Source organism: Equus przewalskii, chromosome 30 (genome assembly GCF_037783145.1).
Source record: "Equus przewalskii isolate Varuska chromosome 30, EquPr2, whole genome shotgun sequence".
In the NCBI taxonomy this organism is placed as follows: Eukaryota; Metazoa; Chordata; class Mammalia; order Perissodactyla; family Equidae; genus Equus; species Equus przewalskii.
In genome coordinates, this window is record NC_091860.1 from 29,771,739 (window position 1) to 29,792,196 (window position 20,458).

Genomic DNA, 20,458 nt, shown 5'->3' on the forward strand with positions numbered 1-20,458 from the left:
GGAAGGTCACCCGCAGCGTGGGCGACCGGAGAGGGCGTCGGGCGCCGCACTGGAGCATCCCTCCTCTGTGCGAGGCCTGAAAGCGCGAAAAGAAGGCCTTTCAACTCCTCTAGGGGGCAGAGGGGGAAAGAGAAGCCAAACCCCAGCTCGGGGACGCGTCTCCAGCCCGCGCGATCCTTAAGGCTCCAGGGACCCTTCCGCCGGGGAAACGTCCATCTCCTTTGCAGCGGTTGGCTTGCCCCACCCGGGTTGACCTGGGTCAGGAGACCCCACCGTCTGGGAACACCCGGCCCCCACGTGCGCCCAGCGCAACGGGCCCGGGGCGCGGCCGTGTCACCCTCCCCTTTCATTGTAAATATAGTCTTCGTGCGTCCGCGGGCCCCGAGCTTGGGTCCCCTTCTCCCCGAAATCGGCGTCCGCATGGCGGTGGGGGGAGCCTGGAGTCCGCGCCCCGGGTGCCGGTGACGTCCCGGAGTCCCCGCTTCCTGGTCCTTCCCCTTCAAGGGAGGCCGGCTGGCGGGGAGGGCCTAGGGACCCATTTTAGTTTTCGGTTTTGCCACGAGCCGGAAGGGGACAGGAGACGAGAGCGGCGGAAAACCTTTTTTAAAATCTCCCGGCGGAAACGCGAGGCGGTGCTAGGCCGCCAGGCATCCCGGGCGGGGACCCCCGCGCGCCCCACGCCGCGCCCAGCAATGAGCCGCGGGGCCCCCCACCCATCGTCCCCGCCCCGCGCGGGGTCGCGAGCCCGCAGGACGCGCCGCGGGGACCCAGCCGTTTTTTCCACGACATGGGGGGTGGGGGGTGGAGGAGCTGGGGTGGGAGCCGCAGCGTGGGGAGTGGCCGCGCTGTGGCTAAGCCCCATCCTACGAATCGGAACAGGAATGCCCTCCGAGGGCGGTCCAGGCGACCCCCTCGCCAGTCTCAATTTTAAAAGTAAACGTAGAGGTGGAAATTAACTGATCTTCCGGATAAAGGATCCTCCTGCGTAAGCCTCCCTCCCCTGCCCCCGCAGTGCCTCCCGCGGCTGCACCGCCCGCTCCCGCCCCCGGAAGACAGCCCTGCGGTTCCTGGGCGCGGGAGCTTCTCCCCGACCTTCTCTTATCCCCGGGCACCCCTCCAATATCCCCCTCCTCCTTGCTTCTCCCTGGTCCCCCCCACGGTTTGTCCCCGCTTGCCCCCAGGCCCCCATCTCTTCTCCCCAGGACCCCGTCTCTTCTCCCCAGGACCCTGTCTCTTCTCCCTAGTTATCCCATTTCTTTTCCCTGGCTCCCCTCATCCCTTCTCTCTGGTCCCCTCTCCTCATCCTGTCTCTCCGGTGCCCCACCCCTCTCCCTTCTCCCTGGTTTCTCCCCCTCCTCCGCCCCGGGCCCGAGCAGGCGGTCGCGCACCTTGGGCATCCCCGCCGCTGGTCAGCACGCCGATGGCTTTGCCAGCCCCGGAGAGGTGCTCCAGGAACTGTCGGAAGGAGCCCCTGGGGTTGGCGGAGACATCCTGGTCGTCCATGGCGAGCCGGCAGGAGACGGCTCCCGGGCGGGTGCTCAGCAGGCAGTGTGCCCGGCCCTCGCCGCCGCCACTCGGAACCTCCCGCCCCGCCCGCTCGGCGCGCGCCAATGGGCGGTCGAGGGCGGGCTCCCGGGCGCCGGGGCTGGCGGGCGGGCGGGGCCGGGAAGCGCTGCAGGGAGGGTGGGGGGATCCTGGTAGAGGCGGAGCTCCGCAGGTGGGGGGAGGCCGGCAGGTGGAGGGAGCCCGCAGGTGGGAGGAGCCCGGCAGGTGGGAGGAGCGTTACTAGTCTGGGAGCGCCGCAGGGGGAGGGAAATCACCGCATGTGGGCGGAACATCATGGGGGGGATGGGACGCCGTGATTGTGGGAGCGCCGCAGGTGGGGGAGTGTATCGTGGTGGGAAGAGCATCGCAGAGGGGCCGCCTCACGGAGTGTGGGGGAGCACAGCGGGGTGGGGGTGGCGGAGGAGAGCATCGCAGGTGGGCGGAGCATCACGGGTACCTGGATCTCCGCATTTGAGGACAGTGCCACAGGTGGCCCCCCCGGCCTGCGACGGCTGGGGGACCGAACCCCAGGGGAGGCCGCGCCCCGCTCCCCGCAGGATTTTCGGGGGCGGCGCTCGGAGCCGCGGGCGCCCCAGCTTCTCCTCCGGCTTGCCTTCAAGCCTGAGGTCCGGAGGAAGGTCACGCGAGGGCATCCTCGAGTTGGTGGGCAGACGTGCGCGTCGCTGGCCTGCGACGACATAGCGCTGGTCCCACTCCCCAGAGGCGTGCCCTGGGCCCCGTCCCGCATGGGGAAGGGAAGGAACGTGACCCTAGAGGGGACCCAGGAGAGCCCCTCGCGCCGGGTGACCGATGAACAGCGGCAGGGTTTTACGGAGCTTCACTTGGTGCCGGTCACCTGCCGCGGATACGGAGACACATTCCCCCTCCAGCACACAGGTCCTGTAGTTGGGGTACGGCTACCCCAAGAAAAGAGTGTCATAAATGGCTCACGGGCAGTTCACCGAGGGATGGCCCAGTCCTGGGGCCTACCAGAGGCGCTATAAATGTTTGTCGAGTGGCTACAAGAGGGAAAAGAGACCAAGAAAAGGCATGTTCTGTCAACCCAGAGAAGTCTCTAATAGCGACACAAAGGAGCTATTTACTGCAGGGCAACCCCGGACAAACTTGGGTTGCATGCTTGCCTCATACCAGCCCTACCTCATGCTCCTGCTCATCCGTGTGAGCAGCAAAAATTTACTGTAAAAGAGAAAAGATGCCTGCTGCAGGCAAGGCTGGAGGCCTGGTCTCTGCCCATGTCCGGAATTAATGGAGCGACTTTCAAAGCCCCATGGTCACCGGCCTGGTTTTTCTCGCTCCACCAGACCACTGAAGCCCATTTTCCTGGAGTGCTGCCAGGGAATATGTATTTTTAACACGCTCCCAGGTCATTCTAATGGCTGCAGAGCCTGAGAGCAACTGCTCTAATGGATGGAGCCTGGGAGGGTGAGTGATGCTGACAAGGAGAAGACGGAGCCATCTGAGGATGGCCTGTAGATGCCCTTCCTTGTCCCTGGGCGGGAGAGCGAGCCCCGCTCTGCATCTCTGCCCAGAGGTCTCCGTGGCCCACAGCCCAGCATTTGTGCTCCAGAATCATCCATCCCCTTCTAGAGCATCCTACACTTTAAAAAGTTGGGCACCCTGAATTTTATCTTAGCCAAAAGCCCTTTATCTTCTTATAAAATTGACATTTTTGTAACTTAAAGTTAGAGGTTTGGTCATTTGTCATGGAATTGTCAGTAATATAGAGAACAATAGATACAACCTGGGAGTCCAAACAGGACATCCAGTAAGTAAATTATGATGAAACTAGACACGGGAATAGTTTTCAATGGCTGTTGTGGTTGTGAAGATAAATATCTGTTGACATGGAGATATGGTCGCGATAGAAATAGGGTGCGTGCGTATATATGTAAATAGATCTACGTATTCTTATTTCCTTTCTTTTGCTTATTCTGGATATTGTCTTTTCCTCCAATGAACAAGTACTGTTTTTGGAATAAAAATATTGTAGTTAATTAAAAACAGTCAAGTTTCGAGTTGTCAGACCTCCAAGGTTATGTCTGTTTTGCGGAAGCTGAGATCTGTCTGTGCAGAGTCGAGGTTCAGGCAGGTCCTTCATCCCTCTCCCCAGGGATTCTCGTGAGCCTGACCCATGGCTCAGGGTATCAGGGGGATAACACATAGATAGGTACAGCCGATGTGGAAAGACACAGCCTGCTCTCCTTTCTTTTTCTTTTGCAATACATGTATTTTAATAGTTCTTCAACTGGAAGTTTTTTCTTTTTTTTTAAACCTCAGCCTTAAGAGAATTCTCTGATCCAAGAGGGGAACATTCCATGCCTTATTGACTCTACAGCTGACCTCCAGCAGGACATGACGCGTGCATAAGTTCTCTTTTGCTGCCTGACAAGTTACCCCAAACATTTGTGTCTTGTACCAAAACACGCTCATATCACGGGAATAATTAACCCAGGGGTCAGGAATTCAGGCCGGCCTTGCTGGGTCCTCTGCTCAGGGTGTCTTCACGGCTGCAACACCGTGTTGGCCCAGGGTCTAAAGTCTCATCTGAAGACTGGACAGGGGGAGATCGGCTTCCACACACCCTCCCACATCGTCGGCAGCATTGATTCCCTCAAGAGCTGGTGGAGGGAGGACCTCAGTTCTTCCCAGGCTGTAGCCTTTGACTCTCCCCTCATCGTGGCAATTTCCTTCTGTTCTAACCATTGAGCTCACTTCGAGCGAACCCACAACCGCAGCTACACAGCCGTCCACCCTTTTCCTGTCTCCCTCCCCTCTCCTCCTTCCCTAGATTTTAGAAATTCCAGGAATAAATGAAACCATTTGCTGAAGGAGGAAACGCTCCCTTCAACCCCTGCCTCCGCCCACCAGTTTTCTTTCCGTTTCCTTGTGTCTAAATTTAAAAATAATTCTGCTCTGTGTCTAGCGGCTAAACTTTAAGTTATATAGGAAATCATTGGATGCTTTCCAAGATCTGGACGCAGAATCATGGTGTCCTGAACCAATTAGAGTGAATATCTGGAAACTGAGGGAGGGGGGAATGAAAGAAAGACCATAATCCTGCAAAGCCTGAGGCCACTGAGAGTTTTGATCCCTCTAGGAAATTCCATCAGGGAGGAGAATTGGCGCCGCTCACAGAATAACTTTATTTCCTCCTGAGTCTGTTGGTGTCAGTCGATTAACGGAGACTCCACTACCTCCAACCCTTCCGGTGAAAGAGGAGAGTGGCCGTCACCCGTGTGAAGGGTGGCGATAAGGTGAAGAAATCCATCTGCTCTTTCGGAGGAGCTTCATCTGAGCGCTGCCATAGTCGCTGGGGTTACTGCAGAAAAAAGAGAAAGAGAGCTTGCTCTCCATCAAAAAATAAATTATATAAGAATTTCCCAGTTAGAAAAAGAAATTGTGATTTCAGCCGGGTGACACTGTGATGGTTAATTTCATGCGTCTGCTTGACTGGCTCACGGGCTGCCCAGATATTTGGCTACACATGATTCTGGACGTGTCTCTGAGGATGCTTCAGGATGAGGTTAGTGTTGGAATCAGTGGGGTCGGGAACGCAGGCCCCCTCCTGGGTGCAGGCAGGCCTCCTCCGATCCACCGAGGCCTGAATAGAGCAGAAGCGTGGAGGACGGCAGGGTCTGCGCGCTCTTCTTGAGCTGGGACATCATCCACTCCTGTGCTCCTGGTGCCTGGCCTTCGGGTTCACACTGGAATCACCCCACTGGCTGCCTGGGGCTCCAGCTTACAGACAGCCCATCACCGGCCTCTCAGCCGCCATACCTATATAACCCAGTTCCTCATAGCAAATCTCATATATATGGATATCCCATTGGCTCTGCTTCTTTGGAGAGCCCTGACTAGTACGTGCAGTCAGTTAAATACATTCTATGTTTCAGTTGTGAAATGCTAAATCCGAATGCTGACTTGCAGAGTGCACCCACCTAGACCTGCATTCCCCGTTGACAGTTACCGATCTGAATTTACGATGACCGGTTCTTAAAGATCGCTCACTTCCTTATCAGGGTTGATGTGGTTCGTGGCCGAGACATTCAAGGGAAAATACCCTGAAATATCAGAAACCAAAGCTGCAAACAACGACATTTCTTCAGTCTGCAAACAGGCACACGTGGACTGTGTGCGGCTTAGGGGCACATGCCCACATCCAGCAGGAGTGTTTAATTCTGAGAGTCTGACATTAGCTACAGAGCTCTTCCTCTACCTAAGAGTGCACGCGTGCGCACACAACCGTCACACGGTGCGTGCAGTTTAGGGAACACCCGAGCATGCGGGCTGGCCAGGACCAGGCCAAGGCCAGGGGTCGCAGGGCAGGGCCGGGGTCACAGGCCCAAGGGGCAGACCTCTCTGTGGTCTGCGGAGCGGCCTCCTGGAGACGTCCCACCACTGGGATCCCTTCTTGTCTTGGAACCCAAGCAGAGCTGGTGGTCTTTGAGCCCAGGCCAAATGGGGACCGTGGGCCCCATACCCCGGGGAAGAAACTGAGCTGTTGGTCCTGAGTCCGTGTGGACATTGGCCATGGGCTCTCAGGTCCTTTGCCCCCCTTTCCTACGATGCGCGATTTGAAAAGCGTCGCTCAACACTCTAGCTATTTCTACCACTGAGGACGTGGTGGTGTGAATATTCTTTAGGGGCAGGCTATTCTTTTGTTTATAAAGACTTTTTACCCCAGTGGGCCATTCATTGGAGGCTGCATTTCCGCAACTCTGAGGTACCCCTACCACAGCCCGAGGCCCATCGTGTTTGTCCTGTGACGCGCTCTGAGGGCCTTCTGTCCAAGGGCCAGCTTCCCTTCTGTGGCTGCTCCTCCATCATTGCGAGGGTCCTGATGGGTAGCTGGTCCCAGGAGCCACTGTCCACGTTTCCCAGGGCCTTGGCCTGCCTGGTCACTAAGGAGTTCACTCCTTTCCTTCATCCAGAGCACAGAGGAGCCTAGGATGTGGCTGGTCCACCTGGCTCCCACGCCCCCCGGCTTTGCTGCCAGAGCCAAAGAGCAGGGCCATTTCTGGGGTCACTCACTCATCAAGTGGAGAGTCAGCTTGCATAGTGAAAGCAAAGAGAGCTGAGAGATGGGAGAGAGAGAGACAGAGACAGAAAGACACGGAGAGATGGAGAGATAGAGAGAGACAGAGAGAGGGAGGGAGAGAGATGGAGAGAGAGAGAAAATAAAAACACAGCACTCCTGAAGTTTGCTTCCCCCTCAAGCACCCGTCCTGTTTCTGGGCTTCCAATAACCAGCAAAAGATGTCACCGTTGTCAGTTCTTCTGTCTCTGTCTTTCCCATGCACCCCCACTTACAGCCCCTACAGGCCACTTCTCTGCTACAACTATTCTGAAAATCCCCCGACATGTTACCAATTATCTGCCGAGACAACCGACAAAGGAAAAGCTTCACAAAGTAACTACTCAACTTGTTGTTTCTTGGTTTCTCTAAACTCTATGGTGCTATGTCCTCGTACCTCCCCCTACAACCTTCTCTTGGGTTGCATTTTTCTGTTCCCATTTTACATGAATTAACATTAAAATGGAACACACAATATTATGGTGAATGCAGATGAAGAGAAGATCAAAGACGTTTCATGCATGTCGTGTTGTCAGCGTTTCTTTCTACCGCCTCCTGCTCAGAGGAAAGCTGGGGTCCTCTTCCCTCATGGTTGCAATGAGCAGTTTCTAATTTATCTTGACTTGAGGGAGATAACATGATAAATAACAGGCATGCATGTCAAGGATTCCTCTTCCCTCCAAATATTTGGTCCATTTTATATTTTTATTACCCTGGGTTGGTGCTTTCTGCTTCCTGTATGCCAGAGATTTCTGGGGGGAAAAAAAAAACAAAAAACAAAAACCAGACATTTAGGAAGGCCTGATTAATCCCATGTTGACCATCAGATCCAAGCCCCCACTGGCATCAGAACCAGGAGGCTGGAGCTTCAGCCCAGCTCAGGACCATTTCCTGTGAAAGCTCTCAGAATGGGGCCACCCGCTCGAGGCGTCACAGCTTTTAGACTTCAGTCCCACTTCAAAGGCTTCTAGACCTGGAATATTTTGCCTTAATTCCTTCCGGTCCTGTCTAAGAACCTCAGACCTCCCTCTGCCCTCCCCTAGGTCCTACGCTTCTCCTCCCAACCCCCAACTAACTCGCTTTTGAAGGATCCCCAGGAAAAAGATGTCTTAAGATGACATGTAGTTGACATACAAACCTTCCAAACCCAGAACAAAAAGAATATGAAAGTTTTCCCTGGCCCGGGAGTTTTCAGTGAGCTGACCTTGCAGTGGTGGAGTGGGTCACTCAGTGGCCCCCCCAAACTCACCCCCCGTTTTGCTCTCTCTGGTCTTGGCTTGGGATGTCCTCCCAGGCCGTCCATGAACATCCCACTCAGCCTTCAAGGAGCAACTAAACACCTTCTGCGGCAGAGACAGGCAGTTCAGGCCATTTCCCCCGCCCCTCTAGCACATGGGCCCAGCCAAAGACTGCAATTCCCAGGCTTCTTTGCAGATGGGCGTAGCCATGTGACTCTATTCTGGCGCTGGAGACAAAAGTGGAATTGTTGAGTAGGACTGTCAGAAAGACTCCTTAAAAAGAGTCAAACCACCAGGTATAGTCTTTTCTCTCTTCTTGCTGCTTGGAATACAGATGTGATGGCAGGATCCAAGTCATCATGGTGGACCATGAAGTGAGCTAGAAGATACAGTCATCCACAAAGCGGGCAGCGGGAGCTATAGCAGAAGTTTGACCCTGAAAACTTTGTGGATCTGTCGCACAGCTAAGGATTGCCTATCTTCAGACGCCTTTGGTGGGAAAGGATAAACCTTTATATGTTTAAGCCCCTCTTAGCTTGAGTTTTCTGCTAGATGAGCTGGATTTAGCTCTAACTGACACACACCTCCCACTTGTAGTTTACGACACTTTCTAATCCCTTAGGTAGCGTTCTCCCAGAAACTCCCAGGCAGTGGAAGGGGCTTTTAGGATCGTGGAAGCCATTTTTCTCATCTGATGAAAAAGGCCGTTAAGACCAGGGCTGGAGGGGGGAGTGGGCCAGCCGAGGTCAAGCCACCCCACCTCCTATGTGGTTCTTGCACCAGAGGGAGGGGCTTTTGACACGTGTAAATGAGAAAATTGTTGTTCAGGCCTAGAATGGAATTACTCTCCCCTCCAGTCCCTTATGGCCATCCGGAATTGCTGATGGAGATTGAAATTGAAGCTCACCACTGCCCAGTTCAAGACGTTCTCCACAAAGTGTGGGAACAGAAGGGTTCCCAGCACCCCAAGGTGCAGACGGCCATCAACCCTTGTCCTGCAGAGCAGCCCCCTCGGCCTGGGGGCCGTGGTCCCGAGACGGAATTCTCCTGGAGGAAAGCCTGTGTGATTGTTTCCGTGAGATGCCATCTCTCCCTCCTCTGAGCTCCTCACCATTTTGTGTTTGCTTGTTTCCCAGTTTATCACAGTCTGACTCAGACAGAATTCTTGATTCACGGGACGTGAAGCTGGTCCTGGGTGCACCACACCCCGCTGACCTCTGAGTCCCCAGCACCCCCCGGGCATGAAGGACCCCACGGATGGAAGGTCACTGAGTCATTGAACAAGACAGACGTGACCACCTCCCCCATCTTATGGAAGAACCACGCAGAAAGCTCCTTATTTCACAGCTATTACTAGGTAGACTCATTCTCACTCTTTTCTCGGTTTTTGCCATTAAATTGAGCTTTATAGGCCCATTGTCATCTGCTTTTAATTCCAATAAAAGAAATTCCAGGGCCTCTTCTTTTAAAAAGTTCAGTTTTTATGATTTTATGATGTAGCACTGAAATTCTTTATTCTTTTATTATCTTTTGTTTAAGGAGCCTCAGAAGAGGAGGAAATGTCCCTGCTGCCTGCAGCTTTAGAGATGGAGAGCGAGGCTCTTCCAACAGTGCAGGGCCCTCGTGAGGCAGAAAAAGGTGGGGACCACGTTGCTCCCCCGGCCTGGCTTCTGTGGGCAGCTGGCAGAAGCGGGACAGCGGACACCAGCGTGCAGGGCCCGCCTGTGACCTCGCCTCTCCCAAGGCTGGGGATGCCCCTCTGTACTTCCTTCCTTCTCCCGGCGGACACTTCTTGTTTATTTCTGACTTGGCAAATAATCGGTGGGTAGTAAAAAATAGAATCTTCTTTTATTAATATCCCCAACATTAATGGTATGACTGGTGGGTAAAGGAAAAGGCCTAGGATTTTGGTATCAAGAAAGACCTGAGGGGGCTGACTTGGTGGTGCAGCAGTTAAGTTCACACATTCTGCTTCAGCGGCCAAGGGTTCATTGGTTCGGATCCGGGTGTGGACTTACCTATGCACTGCTTGTCAGGTCATGCTAAGGCAGGCATCCCTCATATAAAGTAGAGGAAGATGGGCACAGATGTTAGCTCAGAGCCAGTCTTCCTCAGCAAAAAAAAAGGATTGGTGGCAGATGTTAGTGCAGGGCTAATCTTCCTCCAAAAAAAAAAAAAAAAGAAAGAACTGAGTCTGAACTAATTCTTCCAGTCAAAGATGGCAGCTCCAGCCAGGGCGTTAACCAGAATCTCTCTTGCTGTGTCTCCTCCTTTCTTAGGTCTTAGGACTATAGTGCAGACTTTCTTCCCTCTGTGGTTATGGTACAGCGATCACGTCCCACCTGTGTGTTCTGCTTCCCGCATCCATCCTCACATCTGACAGTAGACTGGTTGACTTTAGAGCCAGTCAGAAGCGCAGGGAGGAGAAAGAAGAAGAGTTATTATTAGCAAGGAAGATGGAATTATCCTGGAGCCGAGTAATTGGTTCCTAGAAACATGAAGATAGCTCGTCTAGCCCTGGGAATTATTGAGGATCTGGTGAAGGGCCAGCGTTCAATACAGTCAACAACTCCAGTGTGCCAGCGCTCGTGCCGGCCCAGGCCTCCTGCCGTGGGACAAGGGTCTGCCCGCCCCGTGGGTGCGGAGTCTGGGTTCTCCCAGGAAGAAACTCTGATGGATCCGGCCCTCACTCTGCTCCACGGGCCTCAGACCCAGTCCCAGAGGTCGGGTGAGGAGGACGCCCATCCCACGTCATTGCCTCCCGCGACCTCTGCCTCCCGCCAGCGCAGCCGCACACAGGAACCTTTGTCCCCACCGGCCGCCTGGTTCTGGCTCAGGAGGGGCTGCTCTCCGGCTGCCTGCCTACTGGTCTTCCCCTTTGACTCCAAGATTTTGACCTCAGTGGAGGCTCAGAAACTTTCCGTTTGAACTAACTCTCAGATTTTTTTCTTTAAAGTCTGACGACCCCCCAAAATTCAGCACACATCCAAAGTAAGGTGAATCAGGGCACGTAGAAGGTTTAGAAGATGAAACAGAATAGACACGTGCAGCCACAGTCAGTACGGCTTCCATCCTCAGGGCTCATGCTCGGCGTTGGGCCTCCTGGCACCCAGAACCAAAAAAAGGAAAAAGGGAAATGCTGAGATTCCCTGTTTCTCTGTAACTAAGGTCCTCCTTTTGATTAATGGGTTTTGCAGATATTTTTTTCTTGCCTTGTAGTGATTTGGAACCATAGAAATATTATAGCAGGATCTCCTGTGAGCAATGTGGGTGTCTCCAGGCGGGCAGAATAAGGGAACTATGGACACAAGAGACGGCTGTTTGAGATACATGGAAGGGGTACCAGGAGGCTGGGTTATCTTAAGGGAGTTTTCTATCAAAGTGTTAAATGGGGCGGGGAGGGGAGAGAAAGACAGAGAGAGAAGCAGAGAGACACAAAGAGTGAGAGACAGAGAGAGAGACAGCCAGAGAGGAGAAGGGAAGTTTATCACCTTTGCCCGAAGGCCCGGGCCGGCCGGTCGCAGCCTCCCTGGACCATTTGGAGCGATGCTGGCCGGCTGGCATTGACACTCGTCTCCTCTAGGAAGACCATCTTGGGCTGTTCTTCTGCTCTTCGCTCTGCATTTAAAAAATGAGGCTCTCACGATCGGAGCTTGTTTTCACATCTTGTTAGCTCTGTGCTGGTAACATTCCAGACATGACTTCCATCCTGTTAGCAAACGGGTCCTCAGATTTCTTTTTCTGAAACACGCTTCTGGAAGTCTCCCTTGGAGAAGGCGAACCCCAGACATTGTCTATGAATTCCTGAGATCTCAATCAAGTGAATGATTTCCCCCGATGTCTTCATTACTCTACACATGTGCGTGTGGACACATGCATGTCCACACACGTGCACACACATGCACACATGACAGGAGCCCCAACAGGCTGCATTGCAGGGACTCCCGGCTTCTAGGAGGCAGGGATGTGGGAGCGCTCAGCGTGTGTTGATTCAGCGGACGCGAGGCCCCCCGGCCACGGAGCAGCCTGTTTTCTGGGACCAGGAAACATTTCAAGGACTCGGCATCAGGCCTCCCACCCTGCACCCAGGCCTCGGCTTCCTCGTCTCATATTCACCAGCTGTCTCCATGATTTACTGTCTTTTTCCTGGTGGCTGCCAGGCCAGCATGAGTCTGCAGCAGTCTACATGTCCCTTGGCTCTGAGAGGATGACCACGACATGTGGGAGGATGTTCAGGGGTCAAATGAGTCTCTAGGGGCTTAAAACTAGCTCCCGAAATGGTGACGTGACCTGTGACCAGAGGGACAGATATGGGCTGGGAACGTCATGGGCTGAGGCTTCCAGAAAGAGGATATGTGTGGAGAGAGAGCAAGGTCTGTGTGGACTCGGTGCTGGGTGGACCGGGAGGGTGTCTGGGGACAGGGAGAAAGAGCAGAGGGGGAGAGGGAGAGAGAGAGTAGATACAGAGAGAGAGCAGAGGAAGAGAGAGAGAGAGCAGGGAGAGAGAGAGAGCAGGGAGAGAGAGAGCAGGGAGAGAGAGAGCAGGGGGAGAGAGAGCAGGGGGAGAGACAGCAGGGGAGAGAGAGAGCAGGGGGAGAGAGAGAGCAGGGGGAGAGAGAGCAGAGAGAGAGAGCAGGGGGAGAGAGAGCAGGGGGAGAGAGAGAGCAGGGGGAGAGAGAGAGCAGGGGGAGAGACAGCAGGGGAGAGAGAGAGCAGGGGGAGAGAGAGAGCAGGGGGAGAGAGAGAGCAGGGGGAGAGAGAGAGCAGAGAGAGAGAGCAGGGAGAGAGCAGAGCGGAGAGAGAGCAGGGAGAGAGAGAGAGCAGGGACAGAGAGAGCAAGGGGAGAGAGAGCAGAGAGAGAGCAGGGAGAGAGAGAGAGAGCAGGGGGAGAGAGAGCAGGGAGAGAGCAGAGGGGAGAGAGAGCAGGGAGAGAGATAGCAGAGAGAGAGCAGAGGGAGAGAAAGCAGGGAGAGCAAGGGGAGAGAGAGCAGAGAGAGAGCAGGGGGAGAGAGAGCAAGGGGAGAGAGAGCAGAGAGAGACAGCAGGGAGAGAGAGAGCAGGGTGAGAGAGAGCAGGGAGAGAGAGAGCAGGGAGAGAGAGAGCAGGGAGAGAGAGAGCAGGGGGAGAGAGAGCAGGGGGAGAGAGAGAGCAGGGAGAGAGAGAGCAGGGAGAGAGAGAGCAGGGAGAGAGAGAGCAGGGAGAGAGAGAGCAGGGGGAGAGAGAGAGCAGAGGAAGAGAGAGAGAGAGCAGGGAGAGAGAGAGAGCAGGGGGAGAGAGAGCAGGGAGAGAGAGAGCAGGGAGAGAGAGAGCAGGGAGAGAGAGAGCAGGGTGAGAGAGAGCAGGGAGAGAGAGAGCAGGGAGAGAGAGAGCAGGGAGAGAGAGAGCAGGGGGAGAGAGAGAGCAGAGGAAGAGAGAGAGAGCAGGGAGAGAGAGAGAGCAGGGGGAGAGAGAGCAGGGAGAGAGAGAGCAGGGGGAGAGAGAGAGCAGGGTGAGAGAGAAAGAGCAGGGGGAGAGAGAGAGAGCAGGGGGAGAGAAAGCAGGGGGAGAGAGAGAGCAGGGGGAGAGAGAGCAGAGGAGAGCTGGCTGACTCTGAGCAGGGTGGAGGAACAGGGACCCTGAGCTTGGAAGTTCAGGTTCAGGATGAGCCCACAGGAGCCCTGAGAGACAGCTTGGAGACAGGATGGTCCTGGAACTGTACACTGTGGAGTCAGGGCTCCGGCTGAGGCTGGAGGTGTCCCTGTGTGCAGGTGGTGGCCCCAGGGGCCAGTGCAGACCTAAGCATGGACTCTGTGGTACCAAGGGTTAGGGGCTGACAGGAGCGCACCGCCGGCTCCTCCCTCCCAGACCTTGGGCCTCACTTGGCTCTCTTTCGGGGAGGGCAGTCAGGACATGGTCACTGAGTGAGGACCTGTGCTCTCCACTAAAGCACCTGTCTTACAGTAAAGGAGGTGTGAGCTGCCTGCGGCCGGCTCTGCCCAGTTCCCTGGCACCATCCCTCCCTGTGAGTGAGGGCCGGTCATCCCGGAGGCAGGACTTCCCGGTTTGGCAGAGCCCTGGAGTGGAAGGGTGGCGCCAGGGCGGAGGGTGCTGTGCTGACCCAGGACTCCCCTGGCATCTGGCTGGGGCTGGGCTGGGCTGGGCGATTCCAAAGGCCAGGCTGGGCAGGGAGGGAGAGGGGCTTTGAAACAGGCTCGGGCTGTGACCCCCAGTGGCCACAAGGCGAGGACACTCTGGTCCTCTGAGGAGGCAGCAGGAAGTGGGGACAGGTCACCTGCAGGTTGTAGGGACCCCCGGTCTGGGCGGTGGGATCAGCGGGGCAGGCCGTGACCGGTGTGTTTCATTCGATGCAGTGAAAGAGGACAGAAAGTCTCCAAGTGCATCTCGCTCGGGCAGAGTCACGGCTGCCCTGTGAAACGTTCCAGCGGCGTGGAGCTCAGTCAGGTTTCTCTGCGGGACTCATGGTTTTTGAAAAACAGTTTGAGTGAATTATATTTTAATAAAGATGTTAAAAAATCCTTTGAAAGTCCTGCACTGATTTGGGAAAGGGCACCTTTGTTCTCTTTCTCTCTCTCCCTCCCTCCTTTCTTTTCCTGCTGGACACATTGCTACTTCTTGAAGGCTAGGACCCAGCAGCCCCAAAGACACCACTGTGTGGGAAAAAGAGTGGATTGTGGACAACATGGCACGGTGTTCCAGGGGAAAGTGCCAATTTCTCCACGAGGCATGCGTTTCTAATGGGCTTTCCCTGCCACGGTGACAGGCAGTGCGAGGCCGAAAGCTGGAATTCTTTGCACAGCATCCAACGTGCTCTTCAACACGCATCATCCTTCGGAAAAGTTAACTGAGCTGGGTGTGCATTTCCACTTTTATTATGTGGGAAAAATGAGAAGCTGGACACTTTGTGCTCACTCTGTTCTCTAGCCAGCCAAGGTTGGAATTTAGAAAATATATACAAATCTGAAACATAGTTTCAAATTAATAGGTCATATATTAGTGTTGCCATGACTGGAATATTCAGAAAGCAAAATCTGACCAAGCCCACTTGGGGTTTCATTAATTTCTGGGGCGCTGGCCAGCTTCTGTCTCTGGCCCAGCTGGTTGTATCCAGGGACTAAGTCTCTACTCTTAGCACGGGAGGATGCCTCAAGCTGAACAAAGCCAGTGTTTCATTGCAATCAGAAAAAATCCTAGGGGGGGGGTGTGTGTGATATAATGTAACATTAGATTATTCTTTTGATTTACCCAAAGATACTAAAAACAGTCCTTTGGAATTTGTTTCCATCCCTCTTCACTGCCTCTGAGCCCTGGAACTCAGAGCGTGGTCTGGGCCCCATGGAGTGGACCGCCCTGCAGGGCGTGTTAGGGAAGCTGAATCTAAGCCTTCATTTAAACGCAATTCTCGGGGTGGGGGGGGGGGGAGGTTATGCATATTAAAATGAGAAACGCTCAAATCACTGTGTATTATTGACTAAGAAGTGACGAAGCTTTAAGGAGACCCCTAATTTTTGGATGACTGTGACCACAGCCAACCCTTTCTATCATTCTCCTGTTTTCCTCTGCAGGTGAGCTCTCCTTCCGCCCCACACGATGGCCCCAGAGCCTGGCTCCTCAGGTCCTGGAAGGGAGGGCAGTGCAGCCCTCGCAAACAGGTGTGTGATTCCCTGATTACAAATTAGGACAACACCTGATGTCTACCCTCAGTAACTGTCAAGGGCACGACGCAGAATCGTCAACCACAGTCACCAGGCTATGCTTCGGACCCCCAGAACTTACTCGTCTTCTAACTGAAGGTGTGGGCGCTGTGGTCAACGTCTCCGTCAGTTACACTGCAGTAAAAAATTTAGAAGAGAAAGAATCCTTTCCGTAAAGAATGGATCTGGGTATCTTCCCGGGCAGTTTCTTTTCTACACCTCCAGGGGTTTACAGGGCACTATTAGGGCCCCATTAGAGGCTTCTCTTCCTTTCAGTACAATGTGCCTTCTCATGGGTATGGATTTAATATAAATACTAACAAACTCTGAGAGTTTATTCTTTTTTTAGGGCACCGAGATGACACAATCACCCCTGAACTCTGTATTTTCTAATGAATCAGTCCATCTTCAAATCCGAAAATAAAGCCTCATCATATATTTAAAGGCCTAAAGAGGACAAAATATGTTTGATCTTTTTTTCTGTTTTATTAGCGATCATCCTTTTTTTCTTACAGCTTTGTTGAAGCAGGATGGATACATGTTAAACTGTACATATTTAAATTTACAGACTGATGAGTTCTCCTTGCGTACACACGAAGAAACTCAGACCTCCATCAAGAATATGAACGTATGGGGGCTGGCCCAGTGGTGCAGCGGTTAAGTGTGCACATTCCACTTTGGTGGACTGGGGTTCTCCCGTTTGGATCCTGGGTACAGACCCATGCACTGCTTGGCAAGCCATGCTGTGGTAGGCGTCCCACATAAAATAGAGGAAGATGGGCACGGATGTTAGCTCAGGGCCAGTCTTCCTCAGCAAAAAGAGGAGGATTGGCAGCAGATGTTAGCTCAGGGCTAATCTTCCACAAAAAAAAAAGAAAAGGAAAGAAAAAAAGACTATGACTGAATGGATCACCCTCAGAAGCTTCCCAATACCCTCTCTCCTTCACTGGTTCAAGCCCCCCAGAAAGATCTGCTTTCTGTCGCTCTAGACGAGTTTGCATTTTCTACAGTTTTATATAAATGGAGTAATATGCTATGCATTGCTTTTTTGTTGACTTTTCTTACTGAGCGTTATGATTTTTGACATTCAACCATGTCGCAGCATGTATCACCAGTGCGTTCCTTGTTATTACTGAGCGGTCTTCCATCATATGGATATGCACGATTTGTTTATCCATTCACTTGTTCACGGATATTTGGGTTGTTTCCAGGTTTTAGTTATTACAAAGAAAGCTGCGATGAACTCTGGTGTACAAGTCTTTGTGGAGGAATATGCTCTCGTTGCTTTTGGGTAATCACCCGGGCGGGGAATAGCTGGGTTATGTGGAAGAGTATGTTTAATTGTTAAATAAACCATCAAATTGTTCTCCAGAATGGTTGTGCCATCCCACATTCCCACCAGCAGTGCATGGGAGTTCGGTTGCTCCACACCCTCACCAGCGCTTGGCAGGGTCAGTCTTAAATTTTAGCCATCCCAGGGGTGTGCAGAGGTGTCTCATGCTGGTCTTAAATCGCGTCTCCTCAATGACCAATAGTGTCCGGCATCTTTTCCTACGCTCACTTGCCATCGGCATAGCATCTTTAGCAAAGAGTTTGTTCAAATCATTTGCCCACTTTTTAATTGGATTGTTTTCTTATTATCGAGTGGTGAGAATTCTTTACAAATTGTAGACACAAGTCCTTTGTCAGGCATACATTTTGCAAATAATTTCTCCCAGCTTTTACCCTGAAGGTCAAAACTGTTGACTCTTGATGAAGTCCAATTTATAAACTTTTGAAAAGAATTTATGGCTGTATTTTTGGAGCCATATCTGAGAAAATTTTGCCTAACCCAATTTCACAGTTAATTTTTGTATGTGGTGTGAGGTGAGGGTTGAGTTTCGTCTTTTTTTTCACGTGTGATGAATATGCTGCCCTGTTTCACAGTCATGTCCTGGGGAGACTAATCTTTCTCCATTGAACTGCCTTTCACCTTCTTGAAAACGGATCGGCCGTTTGCGTGTGAGTCTATTTCCATGCTCTCTGCACTGACCTGGGTCTGTCCTTTCCCCAATCCCACATTCTCTGGGTTATTTTAGGATTTATAGAAAGTCTTGAAATAAGGTCGAATGAGTCTGACTTAGTTTTTCTTTTTACTGGGGTCATCCTGTGTTTTGAACTTATCACAATCCAAGCTTTCCCAGGAAATTGGGCTGACATTTTGGTTTACATCTTCTTCTGAATTGACTGTGTCCGTTTATGGGTCACACCAGTAAAACTGTATTCCATTGAAGCTGAAATTCCATCTACTCTAAAATTCATCACTGTGTACCAACCAGAAAGAGACCAGAAAGAGAAACAAGCTGTGGTTGTAAGATGGGTCCTGAGTTGGAGATATTAAAATGTGGAAACAAGTGCTTGATAGTGTTAATGGAAAGGGCCAAGTCATTGGGGCTGCACAGTCCCCAGAAAGATGGAAAAGTCTCTCAACCTCATGAATGAGCAGAATTTCCTTCAGTTAAGAGTGATCCTTCTGCTTCTCTATAAAAACCAGAAAATGCATCTTTACACACAGACAACCAGATACAAGGATGACCCTGGTGCCATCTTTCACTGTTCGTTTCTTTTTTAGTTCCTAGAGATATTTAGATTTTCTTCAGCGGTAACCAACTCACTGAACGAGAACTGAATGGGTGTGACACGCCTGGCACACAGGCATGCGGACCCTTGTTGTTCTGTCATATCTCGTAGCCCCATTCATGTTGACTTTGGGACCGTCCATTAACCTTTACCATGGCCCCGTCCTCATGAATTAATCCTCTTACCCCACGGCAGATTTAGCAGATTTGTAGTTAAAAACACACAGGCAATCTCCTATGGATTTTAGGATTGTGTTATGGTAATACAAACAGAGCTGAGGTTCACTGAGCTCATGCTGTGTGCAAAGCACCGGTCTAACAATCTACGTGCGTGATCTCATTTGAGCCTCATGACCGTCTTATAAAGCAGGACCTCAGGACCCATGCTTTATCCCTCAGGAAACTGAGTCTCAGAGAGGCTGCAAGCTTTCAGGCGGTCACACAGCAGTAACGGAGGAGCCAGGATCGGAACCTCACTGCCCGGCTGCAGCCCCCAGTGCTCACCCACCAGGAGCCCTGAGTGCCTTCCCACCTTCCATCCCATCCAGGCCGCTTCATCTCGGACCCTGGACACTGGGCCACATGAATCTAGCTGGCAATTCTAGAAAAGTCGTTTCCCAGAATTTAAATTCTGATAAACAAGGCTTTTAAAATAAACCATAATTTCAGAATTGTCTATATTGGACCAGATGGCATTTGGTGCCTATCTTTTACTCATGATCTCCCTTCACTTATTTTATTTTTATGGCAGTTATGGACGGTGTAATTTTTTATTCCTCAGGATTTTCTATTTGTGACTTCTGATGTATGGACCTTAGTTCTGAATTTAGACGAATATTCTAGAGTCCGAAAGATTCTAAACTGCCGCGTTAGAGGAACACTTTCACTATCCTGAATTGGTATTTGTCTAGGTTTTCTTCCTCCCAGGTCTCCCTAGCCATGGGCTCCTGTGTCATTTCCATTCTTCTGTCACTAAAATGCCATTTTCTCCTTGAAGACATTCCTCAAGGCTCTGAAACGATGCAAGCTTTATGGGGGTCAGCTCCTACGCTCTTCCTTATTGCATTAAACGTGTCTTTCTCTTCTGATGTTTTGACATCTGGGGCCTTCTTGGCCTGGAGGAACTGCCCCTCCCAGGTTAGCCAGTTCCTAGAGACACAGTAAAGGACTTGTCTGGGGTGCATCTTTCGTGTGCAAACCAACCCATCCACCCCTCCTTTGTTGAGGAGCCCCTCCCCCCTAACCTCCCCAGGGCAGGTGTGGGATAGCTGACATCAGCCCCTCCCCCCTCACCTCCCCAGGGCAGGTGTGGGATAGCTGACATCAGCCCCTCCCCCCTCACCTCCCCAGGGCAGGTGTGGGATAGCTGACATCAGCCCCTCCCCCCTCACCTCCCCAGGGCAGGTGTGGGATAGCTGACATCAGCCCCTCCCCCCTCACCTCCCCAGGGCAGGTGTGGGATAGCTGACATCAGCCCCTCCCCCCTCACCTCCCCAGGGAAGGTGTGGGATAGCTGACATCAGCCCCTCCCCCCTTACCTCCCCAGGGCAGGTGTGGGATAGCTGACATCAGCCCCTCCCCCCTCACCTCCCCAGGGCAGGTGTGGGATAGCTGACATCAGCCCCTCCCCCCTTACCTCCCCAGGGCAGGTGTGGGATAGCTGACATCAGCCCCTCCCCCCTCACCTCCCCAGGGCAGGTGTGGGATAGCTGACATCAGCCCCTCCCCCTCAGAACCTAAGGCTGTGCACCTGCCTCACCATCCTTCCTGAGGAAGGACAGCAAAGGCTCTGGTCCACATTCTCCTCTTGCTCCCTCTGCCTCCTGCCGGCCCCTGGTCCTTCCCCAAGTGGCCTTGCGTGGTATGGTGTGCCCTCCTCCTCTGGGAACTGTGACGAACAAGCCATCTTTGCAATGACAGTCATCTCCTGATCTGCTGGCCTCACATCCCTGAATAATAATCAAACCTATGGTTTAAAACACGTCTCCAGAAAGTCTCCCTTTCCTCACAAGGGAAATACGTGCAAATTAGACTAAAACGCTGTGTGCGGTACCTTCTGCCAGACGTGAAAATACCAATACCCCCTGAACTGTTGAATTCAGACAGAAACGACTGAGGCAGAAATTGTGTAACTGCATCTTATGCTCCCACACACTTGCTCTGAGAGTGAAATGGCTCATAATTGCTTTATAAGACAGTATATCCATACAAAATATTTTCCTTTAGCAGCAAGTAGCTTACATAGCCGTGAATTTATTATAATGAATGCAC

General features: G+C 52.5%; 1 protein-coding gene and 1 long non-coding RNA gene across 3 annotated transcripts in view; one reads left to right on the forward strand and one right to left on the reverse strand.

Annotated features, from left to right (window-relative positions):
- The window catches only part of PFKP (phosphofructokinase, platelet), a 59,868-nt gene extending 58,109 nt beyond the window's left edge, over positions 1-1,759 (reverse strand). For both annotated transcript variants that reach the window (XM_070600971.1, XM_070600973.1), the window contains exon 1: positions 1,389-1,759. In XM_070600971.1, the coding sequence (XP_070457072.1) occupies positions 1,389-1,503 (115 nt within the window). In that variant the 5' untranslated portion in view covers positions 1,504-1,759. The remainder of the gene's footprint in view (positions 1-1,388) is intronic.
- LOC103554552 (uncharacterized) lies at positions 748-14,393 on the forward strand. The gene is made up of 5 exons (XR_011534975.1): positions 748-985; positions 9,015-9,235; positions 9,418-9,516; positions 10,158-12,251; positions 14,229-14,393. It is a non-coding gene; the product is annotated as an uncharacterized lncRNA (long non-coding RNA).
- The last annotated feature ends 6,065 nt before the right edge of the window (positions 14,394-20,458 follow it).